The sequence below is a fragment of the Mercenaria mercenaria genome, chromosome 7 (assembly GCF_021730395.1).
Source record: "Mercenaria mercenaria strain notata chromosome 7, MADL_Memer_1, whole genome shotgun sequence".
Classification (NCBI taxonomy): Eukaryota; Metazoa; Mollusca; class Bivalvia; order Venerida; family Veneridae; genus Mercenaria; species Mercenaria mercenaria.
The window spans coordinates 25196421-25213969 of record NC_069367.1 but is presented as its reverse complement, the minus strand read 5'-3'; the positions used below and the strand labels follow the sequence as shown (position 1 = coordinate 25213969).

At 34.1% G+C, this 17549-nt stretch overlaps 1 protein-coding gene across 5 annotated transcripts in view; it reads left to right on the top strand.

The window, feature by feature from the left end:
* The first annotated feature begins 890 nt into the window (after positions 1-890).
* Positions 891-17549, top strand: part of LOC123554677 (dynein axonemal heavy chain 2-like) — an 87492-nt gene continuing 70833 nt past the window's right edge. For all 5 annotated transcript variants that reach the window (XM_053547821.1, XM_053547820.1, XM_053547817.1 and 2 more), the window contains exons 1-18: positions 891-1089; positions 1657-1784; positions 2185-2427; positions 3875-4145; positions 6652-6890; positions 7584-7775; positions 8712-8849; positions 9275-9382; positions 10073-10278; positions 10507-10636; positions 11293-11475; positions 11964-12098; positions 13499-13578; positions 14100-14246; positions 14757-14940; positions 15228-15440; positions 16569-16739; positions 17368-17496. In XM_053547821.1, the coding sequence (XP_053403796.1) occupies positions 918-1089; positions 1657-1784; positions 2185-2427; positions 3875-4145; positions 6652-6890; positions 7584-7775; positions 8712-8849; positions 9275-9382; positions 10073-10278; positions 10507-10636; positions 11293-11475; positions 11964-12098; positions 13499-13578; positions 14100-14246; positions 14757-14940; positions 15228-15440; positions 16569-16739; positions 17368-17496 (3069 nt within the window). In that variant the 5' untranslated portion in view covers positions 891-917. The remainder of the gene's footprint in view (positions 1090-1656; positions 1785-2184; positions 2428-3874; positions 4146-6651; positions 6891-7583; positions 7776-8711; positions 8850-9274; positions 9383-10072; positions 10279-10506; positions 10637-11292; positions 11476-11963; positions 12099-13498; positions 13579-14099; positions 14247-14756; positions 14941-15227; positions 15441-16568; positions 16740-17367; positions 17497-17549) is intronic.

Sequence of the window (17549 nt, the reverse complement as noted above, 5' to 3'; positions counted from 1 at the left end):
ATCACAGATCTATGTAATCATTACAAATACATTGTACATGTACAGGAAACATTCCTGACAGATTTCATTGGGGATTTCCTAACAGAAATATGCAGAATAAGTTTTCACATGACAGGACAGTGTCAGTCAAAAGTTACCTTGCTGTACCAAAACATCCTATTATTTGGACTAGGTCTAGACATTACAATGACAGACATTGTGTTTTTTCTTAAACTTTGTTTTTTTTTGTTGTTCCTTATCCTGTATTGTTGAATTAACTCGGGCACCAATGGTTGTGTACTGAGAATAATGGAAAAAATACAGAAACTATACAGATTTTTTTTCATTCTTTGAAGAACTAAGAAATTGGATTTGATGTGTCGATGATTTTTGGTCAAAAGTCATTAAGGCCCCTGAACATTATAAAAATTACACCTTCTGTACTTAGCTTTATCAAATGATATTGTTATATTAAAATTAATTTCAATATGGCTGAAAAATGTAATCTAATGTACGCATTCTCATATGCAATGAATTTGCTACTCAGCAATTTTCAACTTTGGTATTGAAATATGTTGTACAACAAACCCTTTTTTACTTATCAATCAGGATTTACTTAGAAAGAAATACTGAATATCACTGTGAATAACAATAAACAACAAAATAGAGATTCTTGGAAAAAATCATTTAATTAACAATTTATTTCAGAGGTCTGATCAATATAAAAAATGTACGAAAACCGCAGCTTCCATACTTTTCATCCATTTTCCGTATACACTTGATGGTTTCCACTTCCCAAAGTGTAATTTATGTTATGGGTACTGTACAGGGAATAGGTACCATTTCATAAATGCTCCAAAATCGTATATATACATGTGTATAATAAACATTTATAATTTATTTTACAGACAATGCCATATTAACACTTGAAAAAAAGTATGTCGGAAAAAGGATCAAGAACAGGCACCCCAAAAGGGTCTGTTAAGGGATCAAAGGCCGGAACACCTAGAAGTTCCAAAGCGAGTACACCTAAAGGATCAAAGAGTAATACACCACTACCTGATGCAGGTGCCACATCAAATGGTACTGCTGAACAAGAACCAGGGACAGGTAATATAAATACATAAGATTGAATTATACTTTCTGTTTTATTTCTCTTTTTTTTTTTTTTAGATCATTTATAGTAACTTAAAGTTATTGCAAGATTTGTATTTATTCCAATGTAACTTTTTATTATTTTTTTCTTGTATACACACAAGTGTTTTCTTCTAAAAAAATACTTGGAAATCAAAGAACTAAAACAAGTCAGCAATATCCTTTTAAAATCATTAATGCAGCATTCATTCTTGACAATATTTTAAGTATAATGATAAATGTAATATGTAGCCTTTTGTTAGTCACACAATTTAGTTAAATAGGATTATTCATACTAAGCATTTATTTTGAAATATAAAATTCTACTTTTAGGGGGTTTGTTTATAAATGAGAAGAAGAATTGTTCAAATTCAGTCAGTTATCTTCACACTATATTAAAACTTGATTCTCAAGTCCTCAGTTGCCTAAATCACTTACTAAGATAAGTTAGTCATAAATGTTTATAGTACCACTCCTGAAAGTTATAACAGATGAGATTGCAATAAAAAATATATATCCCATTGTCACATTTTACTTTTGCAGTGGCTGCCAACGGTACAGCAGAAGAAACACCAGTAGTTGATGATGCTGGTGCTGCAGAGACAGACGGTGCTCAAAATGAACAAGTAGAGGAAGAAGAACCAGAACCAGAGGAGTTCAAACCAAGTGTGGTATGATTTGTTCATAATATACGGACTAGAATGAAAGTGATTTGAATCGGAACTTCAAATGCATTATCAGTCAATGAATATTTACATTCTAACGAAGTTTAAAATGTTTGCATCACTTCTGTTTGAAAATTTCAACTTAGTTTTCTTAAGAAGTAGTGTTTGTGCCCACATTTTCATTCAAAATTTGCGTGACAAGTGCTGTAAAGTAAAATCAGTTCTGACATATTTTGAAGATGTCAGTCTGTTAAAAAGATTGAGCTTATAAATCTGTTTCTAAAACAATCTTTTTTTTCCATTTTAAAAGCAGTAATTTTTGTATTTCATATATCTTAATTTGCACAATTTCCCTTTGGAGATGTTTCACCATAATGTTTGCATATTTTTCCGGATTTATTTTTAGATTGATATGATAAAAAACAGAGCATCTGTAGCTAATCTTAACCAGGAGGAATGGACAGAAGCACATGAGGAGATTATCAAGAAATTTATCGAAGATCCCACCTTCAAGCTGGTCATTGCCTACCATGATCAGTACAAGGGATTTGTGGTTGACCAGATAGTGCCTCCACATCCCCCGGAGCAGGTCTCGTACTTTATAAAGCAGGAAAACACAGAGGAGATCACTGCAGAAAACTTTTTAAAGGTTAGTTGCATCACAGTCCTATGTTATTATTGGTGAAATGAGTCCGGGGACCAGTCTAAGAATGCTGTCATGTCATTGGTCAGTTTCAAATTTGTGCTGAAACCAACCAATCAGATGCTTGGGATTGTAGACTTGTCTCCAAATTCCGTTTTAACTGACATACTGTGAAATAATTTGATTTTGTTTTCGTAGAATTTCATAATTTCGGCAAAATAAATATTCCTTAACTAAATAAATTTGTAAGTTACAGTTAAAGGGAAATATAATATGCTGTTTTGATTTAGTTTCATGAAGTTAAAGTGGTGTAATTAATTTTTAATCAAAATTAGTTGTGCATTTCACTTTGCACAACACATACAGGTTTTATTGCTATTTTGTCAAGTGGTTGGCAAAATTTCAGATCAAATTAAACATGTATATATAGATAAATATTGGTGATTTACCTAATCAATACTGAATCATATATCAAATGCAGATAAAACTAAATAGAATGAGTTGTTTTTTACAAACCAGTTTTTTACGATGACACATATATAGTAACAGTGCCAAATAACTTATATCATATAAATTATGTAATATAAATATAATATGTTATTGTTCAGGCCCAAAACAAGTATATCTGACTCTTTCTTGATATGCACATGAGCTAGTTTTACGCTGATTTGATGCATGGGATTTTTTTTTGGCAAGAATGTAACAAGATCTTTCCTACATTCCCCTTGGTACATTTTATTTGACATTATAGATAACATTATAATTCAGATAATTTTTATTCAGGTGTACACATTATAGAATTTAAAAGTCAATTTCTGTAAATGTTTAGTATAGAATATTAAGATATGAATACAGCATGTCATATATAGATTTTCAATGGTCAAAAAATTTGAAATCTACCCTGTTGCTATGTATGCTATTTTTAAGTATACACTAAAACACTATTAGTGTTTTTAATTAAATGGTGCAAGGTTACAAGGGGATGAGAAGCTGGCTGGGTACCATATAAATTGCTCAAACAGGTTCAGGTGCCTGAGTGAGCAGTGTTTCACTATATGGGTAAAATTTATTTACAAAAAGAAATGTATCAATTCTGTTTTAGCTAGTGAGAAATCTGAAATTGTTCAAAATTTCCCACTTCACCTATGGTTGAACCTGCCTAAATTAGCGACCACTTGCATTAAACAACCAATTGTCTTAAGCTGCCGCCTGCCCAGCCCAGTCACACTGTGTTGCTCTCTTGGCTGGCTGCTTAATACAGATTTGATTGTACATGAATGATTAATGTTAGGACCCTAGTTTGAATATCGAGGGGTAAATGCGAAAGAGTTCTAAGTGCATATAAATAAAGAAGCACTTAGAACTTTCTCGCATTCACCCCTCCATATAGTAAGAATAAAAAATTCAATTCTCTTCCATTGTTTATTTACTGATTATATAATTTGTTTACTAGGTGGTGCAATATGGATCTGTAAAAGGTATGCATATAGAGAGTTTATTGAGGGTCATGATGGGTATATATGCACCAATATTCTTCGAGAATACTTCATGGCCCGACAGCATCAAGAACGATTTCTCCGCCCAGCTCCACAAATTTCTGGCAACACTGACAGACACACGGTGGAAGTTGGAAGGGAAAACTGTTCTCTATATTCCGACTGAGGGAACAAAAATACCAACAGAGGAAGCAGCCAAGAATAAAGAATTGGTGCAAAGACTTGAAAGTAAGTTTAGCCATCTGCTAAACCATTATACTTATAATAGAGGAAAATTAACTCTTAAGACCTTTAAAAAAATATTGTTTGTTTCTGGGTAACAATTAATTTTTTTTTAAATGAAGAAAGAGCAACACAAAGCGAAAATTATAAAAAATAGCGAAAATATCGATTTTTTTTTCAACACCATAAAAACTTTTATTGGGTCACTGCAATTTTTTAAGGTAATATTACTATATTGGTATACTGGAAACAAAAAAAATTTTAGGCCTAAATGATATAAAATGTTGTTGTTTTTTAGCTCACCTGAGCATTGCTCAGGTGAGTTTTTCTGATCGCTCAATGTCCAGCGTCTGTCGTCTGTCTGTTGTCTGTCGTCCGTCAACATTTAGCTTGTGTATGCGATAGAGGCTGTATTTTTCAACTGATCTTCATGAATTTTGGTCAGAATGATTACATTGATGAAATCTAGGCCGAGTTTGAAAATGGGTCATCTGGGGTCAAAAACTAGGTCACTAGGTCAAATCAAGGAACATGTATGCGATAGAGGCTGTATTTTTCAATTGATCTTCATGAGTATTGGTCAGAATGATTGCATTGATGAAATCTAGGCCGAGTTCTAAAATGGGTCATCTGGGGTCAAAAACTAGGTCACTAGGTCAGATTTAGGAAAAACCTTGTGTATGCGATAGAGGCTGTATTTTTCAATTGATCTTCATGAATATTGGTCAGAATGATTGCATTGATGAAATCTAGGCTGAGTTCGAAAATGGGTCATCTGGGTTCAAAAACTAGGTCACTAGGTCAAATCAAGGAAAAACCTTGTGTATGCGATAGAGGCTGTATTTTTCAGTTGATTTTCATGAAATTTGGTCAGAATGATTGCCTTGATGAAATCTAGATCGAGTTTAAATATGGGTCATCTGGGGTCAAGAAATAGGTCACTAGGTCAAATCAAAGAAAAACCTTGTGTATGCGATCGAGGCTGTATTTTTCAATTGATCCTTATGAAATTTGATCAGAATGATTGCCTTAATGAAATCTAGGTCAAGTTTAGATATGGGTCATCTGGGGTCAAAAACTAGGTCACTAGGTCAAATGAAGGAAAAACCTTGTGTATGTGATAGGGGCTGTATTTTTCAATTGATCCTTATGAAATTTGGTCAGAATGATTGCCTTAATGAAATCTAGGTCAAGTTTAGATATGGGTCATCTGGGGTCAAAAACTAGGTCACTAGGTCAAATCAAGGAAAAACCTTGTGTATGTGATAGAAGCTGTATTTTTCAGTTGATCTTCATGAAATTTGGTCAGAATGATTGCCTTGGTGAAATCTAAGTCAAATTTGAATATGGGTCATTTGGCTTCAAAAACTAGGTCACTAGGTCAAATCAAGGAAAAACCTTGTGTATGCGATAGAGGCTGTATTTTTCAATTGATTTTCATGAAATATGGTCAGAATGATTGCCTTGATGAAATCTAGGTCAAGTTTAAATATGGGTCATCTGGGGTCAAGAAGTAGGTCACTAGGTCAAATCAAAGAAAAACCTTGTGTATGCGATAGAGGCTGTATTTTTCAATTGATCCTTATGAAATTTGGTCAGAATGATTGCCTTGATGAAATCTAGGTCAAGTTCAGATATGGGTCATCTGGGGTCAAAAACTAGGTCACTAGGTCAAATCAAGGAAAAACCTTGTGTATGCAATAGAGGCTGTATTTTTCAGTTGATCTTCATGAAATTTGGTCAGAATGATTACCTTGGTGAAATCTAAGTCAAATTTGAATATGGGTCATCTGGCATCAAAAACTAGGTCACTAGGTCATATCAAATAAAATACTTGTTTAAACTCAAGAGACCACATTTTTGGTCCAATTCTAATAAAAATTGCCCAGAATATTTGTTTCCATGAAATTCCTAGGTCAAACATGTTTAAACTGTTATGGTGTGTTTAACAGGTGAGCGACCTAGGGCCATCTTGGCCCTCTTGTTTTTCTTTACATCTGATTTTATCTTTCTTTTAATTTTTGTGATATTATGTGTTAAAATTATCAAATGCCCTCTTAATTATCCCAGACTTGGCAAATGATCTTACAGACTGTTTTTGTTTACTGTAAAATCATTTAATTTCGTGGGCATGAAATTTCATCGTTTTAGTCAAAACAGCAATTTCGTGGGGATATGAATTTGTGAATTTCAAATTTTGAACATAAAATGAAAGGAAATTTTACTTGCTCGTTAGGATTAAACTTCATGGATTGACTCAACCACGAAATCCATGAAAAATAGTCCTCCATGAATATTAATGATTTCACAGTATATTATTGAGCATTTATGAATGTCTTATTTTCATGAAAACTATGACTTGCCTGAAGGAATACTCTGTGAGATTTTTTTTTGTTTTACTTGACACATGTAAGAAAGTGTGTGGGGATAAACAAGAAATTGTTTAGATTTGTTTCTAATTGCCCTGTGAAAATTCAAAAATACAGTACAAATAACAACTGATGTTTTTTAGCTGCAATGATCCACTGGGCCAGACAGATCAAAGAGGTATTAAACACCCAGGATGCATTTGAAATGGCAGAAACATCGGGACCTCTAGAGGAGATTGAATTCTGGAAGAATAGATGTCAGGATCTGTCAGGCATCAGCATGCAGTTAGATAAACAGGGAGTGAAAAAAATAGAACAGATCTTAGAGACGGCAAAATCGTCATACGTAGCTCCATTCAGAAAACTGTCTAGTCAGATAAAGGTTTGTAAAGAAATATGTATATTGTAATTTGAAGCGGTCAGTCTAGAGTAGATATAGAAAAGATGGTTTTGATGAAAGAATATGGTACTTTGATATTCCTAGACAAATAATTGGAAACAAGAACAAATGAAACTTAAATGCTAACATATATAATTTATTGACAAACTTGTTTCATCACAGCATTTAAAATAACCTGATAGTTTTCTATGTTAGAACAACTGTTTCAAAAAACAACTAAAGCTCATTTGGGCAATTTCCAAGTATATTTACTTTGAGATATCAGGCTCTGATTTAACCCTTAGCCTGCTAAATTTCCTAAATGGACTGGTCCATCATTCAATTTGGGCAATACCATTTATTATTTGAAGGGGTGTTCACTGAAAATTTACTGACTGAATAGCGAACAGTGCAGACCATGATCAGACTGCATGGATGTGCAGGCTGATCTTGGTCTGCACTGGTCGCAAAGGCTGAAATATTCGCCGCCAGCAGGTTAAAGGTTAAACACCCATTTAATTAAGTACACTAGGTTGAAATTGTGAGCTGACTGAGACAAAGAGTGTAGCTATAAAGTTCAAGTTTTATAAGTTTTTTTCTGAACTTCAATTCAGTACTGCAATTAAGTCCATTTGTGAGTTATGTAAAGTGTCAAATACCAGATGACTTTAAACCATCAATTAACATTTATTCCAGGAGGGATCCAGGCAAGCAGAGAGTAACCTGAAATTTCTGTTGGTGTTGAAAGATCCGTGTTACGAGCTGGCCGATGCCAAACCATCCCAGATACCAGCGATGATCCCAAAAATTCTCAATTTGATCAGAATGATTTGGGTGAATTCAGAATTCTACAAGACAAGAGAGAGACTGACAGGCATCTTGAAAAAGGTGAGTGGTGCTATATTCAGTTTGTACTGCAAAAGCACATACTTTCGCTGGGTCAAAATTTTGCGAATTTGAAATTTTGAGTATGTTCGCGAGATTTAATATTCGCGATATTGTTAAAATGGTATACTACTTTAATTTGAATTATACTAATGGTAAATATTTACGCGAGGATTAATTTTCGTGAGATGTAGGGCCTCGTGAATATAGCGAAAATTAAACCCTCTTGGGTGGGGGGGTGAATGTCTGCTTTTACAGTAGCTTTACAAAGTTGAATGTCACTGCTCCTGATTTTAAGGTCACAGGTATGATCCTGGTAACAGGGGAATTTAACCACAGTCTCGGCAGTCCCATTCCAAGGCACGAGTACTGGTATTAATATAGCGGACCTGTGATGACATTCAGTAATTTCTATGTAATTAGATTTTCTTCATATGTGATTTTGGCATTCTTTGGTTGTTATGGAAATCACTGCTTATATGAGGAGCAGGAAACAGTTATAAAGCATACCAAAATTAACATACAATTGTTTTGTAAATCTCCGCAGTTGTTTTAAAAGAACAGTTGTAATCTTAACACAATTTAACATTACGACATTGCTGAAACCGGATACTGAAAATGTCTTGTGACCTGTTGAAAAATTTTTTTGAAGTTTTTAAAATTTCTCCAATTTTTTTTCACTGTATTTGTTTTGTACCAATCATCTTTTAACATTTTCAAAAAAAAAAAGAAGAAAAACCAGACTTGTTAGAAGTATAACGGTGGCTGTCTTCAAAGTGGGGAAGAGTTCTTGGTACAGGCTGTATTCAATATCTAGTATGATTATGTTTCTTTAAAGGTTTTCATGTTTTTCATCTAACTTTCATCTGTCTCGGAAATAATGTGAAACATGTAAATGTTCATCCTAATCAATTTCGCAATTTTTCCAACCTTTTACAGTTGAGTAATGAGATCATCAGGAGATGTTGCAGTGAGATCAACTTGGACAAGATCTTTGATGGTTATGTACAGAGTGGAATAAAATCTCTCAATGAATGTATTGAATGCTGTGAACAGTGGAAAGAAATTTACAACAAGGTAACTCTTTAACATTGCAGTTTTTGATATTGTTTTCTTGTCTTGTGTATGGAAATCTTGCATGGTGTATCCTCTTATTCAAGTGTATTTTTTGAAATTGATGAGGAGTTAAAAGGTTCACTATGATTTATGAAGTAATTTACAAATGCAAAAAGGTATCTTTTTTTTTTCAAAATTAAGTATGATTATCATTTGATACTGTAATTTTAGTCTTGTAAATCCTGAGATTCAAAGCTATGTCTCTTTTTGCTTTAAGGGCATATGAGGCACCAAAATATTTATTTTAGAATTTACAGTGAAGAGTGATCAGATAAAAAAAATTGTAGTATTAATATTCCAATGGGTACATATGTATTATTATTAGTATCAAAGCAGTTTTAGGATTCAGCCCAAATGTTATACACATATATAACTGTATTTTTCAGACGTCTAAACTGCATCACAAGTTTTCACCTGTTGGCTGGGTACTAGACAAGAGCAGCATTTTTGCTCAGATTGATGCCTTTGTACAAAGGTGTAAAGATCTTGGAGAGGTATGCCTCAGGGTATTTTGGTCCATATTATATGGCTGCTAATAAACATCAAAATTTCTTGCCTACCTAGAGGGAAGAGATGTAATTGTCTGATCACATGCCAGGGATAGATATTCTTGTCCTCTAGGGCAAAACCTTGTCTGAAATAGCATGCACTTTAGTGATGTCACTGTAGTTTCACTCCGCCCTGTCTCTCATGTATTAAACAGTCATGTAAGGTTCTTATAATCATACTTTTAAAAGAAATGAAAATGCCTCTAGTGTATATAAAGCCATAATTACATGAAAATAATTCAGACCGATGTTTCTAACTTATGCTTAAGTAACCAAGTACAATTTATTTTTCATCCATTTTTCATCAAATTCTAGTGGCAATGTAGATACATTTTCTTTACATTTTTCTTCTCCACAAAATAGTAACCCCTGAATTTCCCTGGATAGCACTGTTTTTGATTTTAACAATCATTACTTTCAGATTAAAAAAAATATATCAGACATGTTTGGAGACACTAGAATTAATTTTTGCAGTAAATGTATTGATGTGTTACAAAGTGATACCATATGGTTGTAGGTTCACTTAATTTAGTTTTATATCACTTCCATTCAAGAATTAAGAAATAGCATCGACTGTTGACACAAATTTGAAATTGTAGGTGAATTTTTTGTGAACTCTAAGTATCATATTCCTAGGTATGCCAAGCACAGATACACTTTGCTCGTCGTGAGGAAGGGAACAAGACGGAGATGCCACATTTTGCTGGGCAGAAAGGACCAGAAATAGTGAGGGGCCTCACTGAGATAGAGAACACATTTGAGAAGAACCTCAACATGCTGAGAAATGTGAAGAAAACTATACTGGATGTTAAAGCTACATCATGGCATGACGATTATAACAGGTCAGTTTTACTTCTGGTTTATCTTGCGTAACAATAAATTTTCATGTATAAGCCGGTTAGTGGTGCGAGACAGGGATCTGTGTTTTATCAGGAGTATCATTTTCCTTTGTTACAGTAGCAGTAGAAAGTCACAGAATATTTTTGCTCGTTATGTAATTATATTTTCTTAACCATTTGACAGTAATGATCAAAGTTTAGAGCTGCAAAATTGGTGGATTTCTATTTCAGGTTTCGAACGGGAACCAAGGACCTTGAAGTTATGATGCAGAATGTGATAACCTCAGCATTCGAGACAGTAACTACAGTTGAGGGAGGTGTAGAGTTGTTGGATATCTTCATGCATCTGTCGGGCAGAGAGGTACGAGTCTTACCAAACTTGAATTTAGAACTGTCCTCAACATTAGAATTTATCTCTTTTTTTTAAAAAGGGTGCTTTAGGTCGTCAGTAGTAGTTTGCATGCTTCTGACTTTTAAAGAAATTATGAGGATCTCTTGTATTGTAAATAATTTTTGAACAAGACATACATGTATATCATCTTTAGACTTTAATAATTATATTTTCAATCTGGACTATTTCTGTAAAGTTAAAAGCACATATTTAGCTCCTTTTTGAATGATAAACAGCTCCTCTATGACTGTTAAAATTGATGCAGAGTTTTAATAGTTTCTTTATGGAGGAAATTGCATTGAATAGTCTAACCAGTTATAAATTAGTCTAAATTTCAAACTTTATAAAGGGTTCCAAATATTTCTGTAAAAATTGCTCAGCAGTATTTGGTCTTTCTTGCTGTGTCAGTTCACCATAAAATTTAGCTCACTCACTTACTGTAATATTAAACAAACTGCCTTGTTTTTTTCATGTGAAACAGTAGATTTCAAAATATTCTTTTTTGAAAATGACTAACTTAAAGATATTTGCAGATTTAAAACACACTCAGTTCACATATGCATTTTAATAAAAGCAGGCACATTAGTATACAACTTGATACATGTTTTATTTATTTCATCTCTCAGGCTATCAAGAGAACCATTGACAAAAAGACAGTAGATGTATATTCCATGTTTAACGAAGAGTTAAATGCAGTGAAGAAAGAATTAACACAGAAGACCATCCCTCATTCATCATCCCATCCTAAGTATGCAGGTCAGGCACTCTGGGCACGTCAGCTGAAGAGAAGAATTGAACGTAGTATGATGGTAAGACCATTCTGTTAATGTAGCACATATCTACACCAGTTTAAGTATCATGTAGTGTCAAAGTTGAGGATTTTATGTCAGATATGAAGCACACTTGTCTAAGGTTCGACTAATAGACACTTGTTTATGTCCATCAACGATGGAATTTAACATCTGTCTCTCCTGTCCTTGAATAGATACTTGTTGGAAATCCTCAAATCTTGTCTGCCAGGATATTGTTCAGTTTATGTAAAAAAGAAATGATGTTTCTATTTGTCAAAAAAAATTGAGAAAAAAAAAACACTTTAAAATGTACTTTTAAAACACTAAAATTGAAACAAATAGGGGAAAAAACCAATTTACGTAATTTGAAGTCTGGATGAAATTGCTTGGTAAAATTGGTGTGATTTCTGGCATGTCTTGCTTTATATGTCACTTTTTCAACTGATAGAATTCCATGTCTAGATGGTATTAATAATTATAATGACTTTCCTATCATATCATTATAGGCCCTGGATAGAGCATTCTTCTTGCCTGTGATTGGTTCAGGTAAAGAAGTGATGACACAGTACCAACAGTTGTGTATGGCCCTGGATGAGTACATTAGGAAAACGTTCCATGAATGGACCCTTACAATTGACAAGGTATGAATCTCTAAGCATGGTCTTTCCAAAAAAAATGTAACGTCTCTCAAAATTAGATTGATAATTACCTTAAAAAAAATCATATAATGTATTTAGTTGATGTTAGATAATATTTAGTACATTTTATGTATGGCTTTATGTACATCTCTTGCAGTTATAATTTTATTTTAAATGGAAAATGATGTGTCTGGTGTAGAGTAAATAAACGTAATAGGCAACAAGTATTTCAGAGATAGAATTTTCTTTTTGAAATAGCTTTTTATCCTTAGTTATTTTTTCCATGATTTAATGTAATACTATTTAAAAACTGTTTTACCATTGATTTGCAGCAATATAATACCAGTGCAATAACAATAGATATTGAAGATGAAAATATCTTAAATGTAATAAATGTGTGCAATATAGTTTGTGGAACCACAATGTAGTTTTCATTTCTGTTTTCAAATGTGGTTTACACTGTAGCTTGAAATGCAAAGATCCTAAATTTTAGTTTTATTCCACAAACCTGAAGATTATGTTTTGTTTTCCTATGACCTCCCAGCTCCCCAAAACTTATTTTTTGTTTGAGCTTTTAAGTTTTAAGACTTTCTGCACCGATTATTTTGTTTTTTTCTGATAACCTTCTTGAAAATAATGATTTAAACAATGCACAGATATTCCAACATTTAGATATGAGCTTTATTATGTCTCCCCCTTATGGGGGGAGACATATTGTTTTTGCCCTGTCCATCCGTTAGTCCGTCAGTCCGTCTGTCCGTCACACTTCATTTTCGATCAATTACTGGAGAACCATTTGACCTAGAATCTTCAAACTTCATATGCTGGTAGGGCTTATTGAGTAGATGATCCCTATTGATTTTGGTGTCAATAGGTCAAAGATCAAGGTCACAGGAGCTCGAAGATGAAAGATACGTCTTGCCTATTGCGAATGCCCTTCAGGGGAGACATGCGCTTTTCTTCAAAAGCATCTTCTAGTTTCATTTTGTTTCTATTCTGACAAAAGCACCCCACTTTTTGTTTTGAAAGAAAAAGTTTTGTTCAAGTTTTACCTGCCAGTAACTGCGTACTGTGCTCAGTAAATAAAGGTTTACTAATACTCAAGGATAATGTTAATAGGTGGTTTTATACTCATCCTTTGTTTCAGGAAATTTTACTTTCTATTTAATATAAATATAGGGATACTGTTATGTAATAATTTGATTCAATATTAGAAATAGAAAACACAGACAGTGTTCAACATTTTTTAATTTTATTAGGGAACGCAACAATATGTGGTCACTTTAAGCAAGGGTAGCATTCAAAAAAAGTCCTTTTTTTGTTTTAAATCAACTACTAAGATGTTACAGACATGTGGGAGACATTCAAGGAATGTATGTTAATTGATTTCCTGTATTATATAGGAGCCTATGAAACAACTTGAGGTACCACTTATGTGCAGGAGCACTGAGAGACCGCCTATGCTTGACATTAACTTCAACAGGTAATTCTGCGTCTTAATTGTTAACATTTCTTTAAGTGTTCAAAGGATTTTCTTTTCATACAAAATAAGGAAAGATGACAATTTACTGAAATAGTATGCCTTCCACCTCTGATAGAAGTAGAGAAGTTGTCAGTTTCTTGTTGGTGGAAAACAGGTTAATATGGGTAAGCGGTCAAAAAACACTGGGTCCATATTCTGTTAAGTTTTGAAGTCCAAAATTTAGACTTAGACTTTAAACTGCGACATTTTGTTTTCGCACTGTCATCGTTGAATTAGCACAGACTGTAATGAAACTATACATGAATGTGCATTGCATAGGAACAGAAATCCGAGCAAAGTTTCATTTTTGTCAATTTGGGTAGATTAATGATAGTCATATATAACTGAGATACAGTTGAAAAGTGGCATCAGTCCTTACAAAACCAGCAATTTTGAAGAATCTAAGGCAAAAATTGAATACTTACTGTGTTTATTTAAATGGTGGTAAAATGGATTTTATTTTATTTTAATCTGTTCCACAGGGACTTGTTGAAGATGTTCCAGGAGATCCACTACTGGGAGAGATTGATGTTTGAGACTCCTCATTATGCTGTGGATGTGTATAACAAGAGAGAGGATCTGAGAGGTCTGAGAGAACATGTCATGTTGGTGGTCAGGGATTACAACAGGTAAACACGCATACAATTATCCTTTTAATATAGGACTTCATGCCATCAAAACTAATGTGCTAGCATATTTGGAATGGTTATGTTAAGGAAATGTTTCTGTTGATTCTAGACTGAGTCTCTTAAACTCCCTGTGTTTTTATTATAAGAAACATGATCAGTGTGCAGTTTGTCCACAAAGTGGCAGGTTGGGATTGGCCCTTATCCATCTATACCAAGATTACAGAATTATTCCAGACTTCCATAAATAATCTTCCTTGTTGTATAGATATACAATAGTTTTTGAAGGGGCGCACGTAATGTTAATTGGGCAAATCTTGTTTTGGACAAATGGCAGTTTGTTTTGGGTGGGTTTTTTATTAGCGGCAGGGAGTACATGTCATATTGCTAGTTTTCAGAAGAAGAAATTTGGTACAGAATATATTTTCAGTTCTAATCAAGGATTAAATGGCTGTGATCATTTTCCCTTTCTTTGACCATTGTTACGTGTCATGTTTCTTATCAAAATTTCAGAATCATTGCTGCCCTATCCCCAGAAGAAAGAGGTCTGTTTAGAGAAAGAATTCGATTCTTGGACAAGAAGATACACCCAGGTTTGACAAAGTTGACCTGGGCATCAAAGGGTATCTCAGACTTCTTTGTGTCGGACTGTCGTCTACACTCTAGTAAAATACAGAACGTTGTTGATGACTATAAGGCAAGTATAGCTTACTTTGACAAAGACATGTATTTTGATATACCCAAAGCAAAATATGTTATGACACCAGTGTCCATCTGTCCGTCTGTTAGCAATTTTTTTCTGTCAGTCTATCCGTTACCAATTTCCTGTCCACTCTATAACTGTCGAACCCCATTAAAAATTTCGAAGTTGACAAAATGTTCAGCAGATCTGACACTGTGCAAAAAAAACTTAAATGACATTTAAAGTTCAAATAATGAATTTGTATGTATAACATTGTATTTATCAAATGCTTGTATTTTCAGGGTGCTAACATGGAGATCTCAACAAAATGTGTAAATGTCAGTGAAATGTTACTAGTGAAAATTGACAGTAGAAAAGTGTATGAGAACATGGAATTTGATGAAGCCCAAGCGAGTCACAGGGCTATAGTACAGAAGAGATTGAAACAGTACCATGATGAGATCATAGCCACAATGAGGAGGACTTATGAAGTGTTTAAAAGTGATGGAGCTGAGGTACAGTCATTTAATATAGATTTTGATAGTACACGTATTGGGAATGGTTTCATTGAAGTTCATGTAAAAGAAGAATTTGTTAATATTGCGTGGTTGTAAAACAATAAAATCTTTATCAAAATCATCTTGGGAGCTGAGATTGTGGAATAACGGTTTATTGAAGATGTTTGTTAATATTTTAACAAGTTTACATAATACTACAGTCAAACCTGTGAACAAAGACCACTCTTCGGAACAAGCAAAAGTGGTCTTTGTTCACAGGTGGTCTTTATTCGGGGGGAAGGGTCACTTCTCAGTTAGCCATTATCATGCTGATAAAAATTATTTTTACAGCTTCTTGCTTTCTTTATGTTCTATGTATTAATTCGGCCGGTGCAAACTTGAAAATTTTCAATAAAACAGTAATTATTTTGTTTGCCATAATGTGAAAGTTGTGAAAATTTGGCGGATTTCAAATATTTTCATGCTGGAACGGACCAGTTTGGTCGTTATTGGGGGGCAAATATGACCCTTGGGAAGTTGGGAATGAATTAGGCCGGTCGCTGGTCGCGGTCGCCAAGTGGTCGCTATTCACGGCCTTTTTATGAGCTTTTTTCTACGGGGGGACCAGAGACCGGTCGTTGTCGACAGGTGGCCGCTATTCACGGGTGGTCGCTAACACAAATTTGACTGTATAGCCTGCTGGCATCACATCCGTACAGACTGATCATGGTCTGCATGGTTTGCTGTTAAGTCAGTAAAATTTCAGTGAACACCCTTTGAACATTAAGTGGTAGTGCCCAAACTGAATGCTGGGTCAGTACATTTTAGACATATAGGAGGTAAAGGTTTAATAATTTTGTGGGCACAAAATTCTGTAGCTTTAAACAAACTATGTTGTTTGGATTTAAATCGATTGATTTTTACCTTTTGAAGGTAGAATGAAAAGAATAAAAAAAAAAAAAGAATGAAATCCTATTTATTCATTTGGAATTAATAACTTCGATTAAAGCAACAATGAAATCTACAAAAATATTATTAAAATTAATGGTTTCGCAATAATGTCATATCACTGGCTTTATTAGGTTTGTTATTCTTAAAAAGTTTTGTGGAAATGTTTCCTCATTTTGATATTTTATAATAATTTAGGTACAATCGCACTGGCATCGTTATACAGAAAAGATGGATAAGATGGTGGAGGAAGCTTTCAGACTGAATGTGAAGTGGTCATTGCAAGAATTGTCTAAAGCCATTAATGGAGATGGTAAATCAGCACCAAATCCATTGTTCAGGGTCAAAGTTTGCCTTGAAGGGGATAAGGTAAGAAGAATTAGGTCTAGTAGACTTGTAAAATTAGAGGATGAACTGGACTTGTTTGGACACAGTTTTCAAATTGTTAAAGTGTGAATTTGAACAAGTATTTGGAAAAGGGCAAGATTGTCTATAGGTGTATGAAAAACAGAATGATAGGCATGCTGTTAGTTACAAGTAAAATTTTTAGGGCTGAAGGCGAGAGGTCCTTTTTACTTATGTGCACTTAGACCTTTTTTTGCTCTCATTTTTGCAAAATTTAAGACCAATCATAAACATGTAAGAAGATTTATTCATACATTGTGCATATGAGCCGTGCCATGAGAAAACCAACATAGTGGTTGTGCGACCAGCATGGATCCAGACCAGCCTGCGCATCCGCGCAGTCTGGTCAGGATCCATGCTGTTCGCTAACAGTTTCTTCAATTCCAATAGGCTTTAAAAGCGAACAGCATGGAGCCTGACCAGACTGCGCGGATGCGCAGGCTGGTCTGGATCCATGCTGGCCGCAAACCCACTATGTTGATTTTCTCATGGCACGGCTCATATAATAAACTGACACCTTTTACAGAAAAAATTTGTTTCTACTGGCTTGTTACATTGTATGATGTATGAATTAAACGAATTTCCTTTCTAGGTTGAGTTTGCTCCCACTTTGAAACAGTTGGCAACAATAGTTGGCAGTATTGGCTCACATTTGACTAACTCCATCTCCGATATACCCAGGCTTCCAACTGTACTCACAAAGAAGAAATCAACAAGAGATGTATGTATTCTAGTGTAGTAGAAGTTTTTAGATAACCCAGTCAAATTACAAGC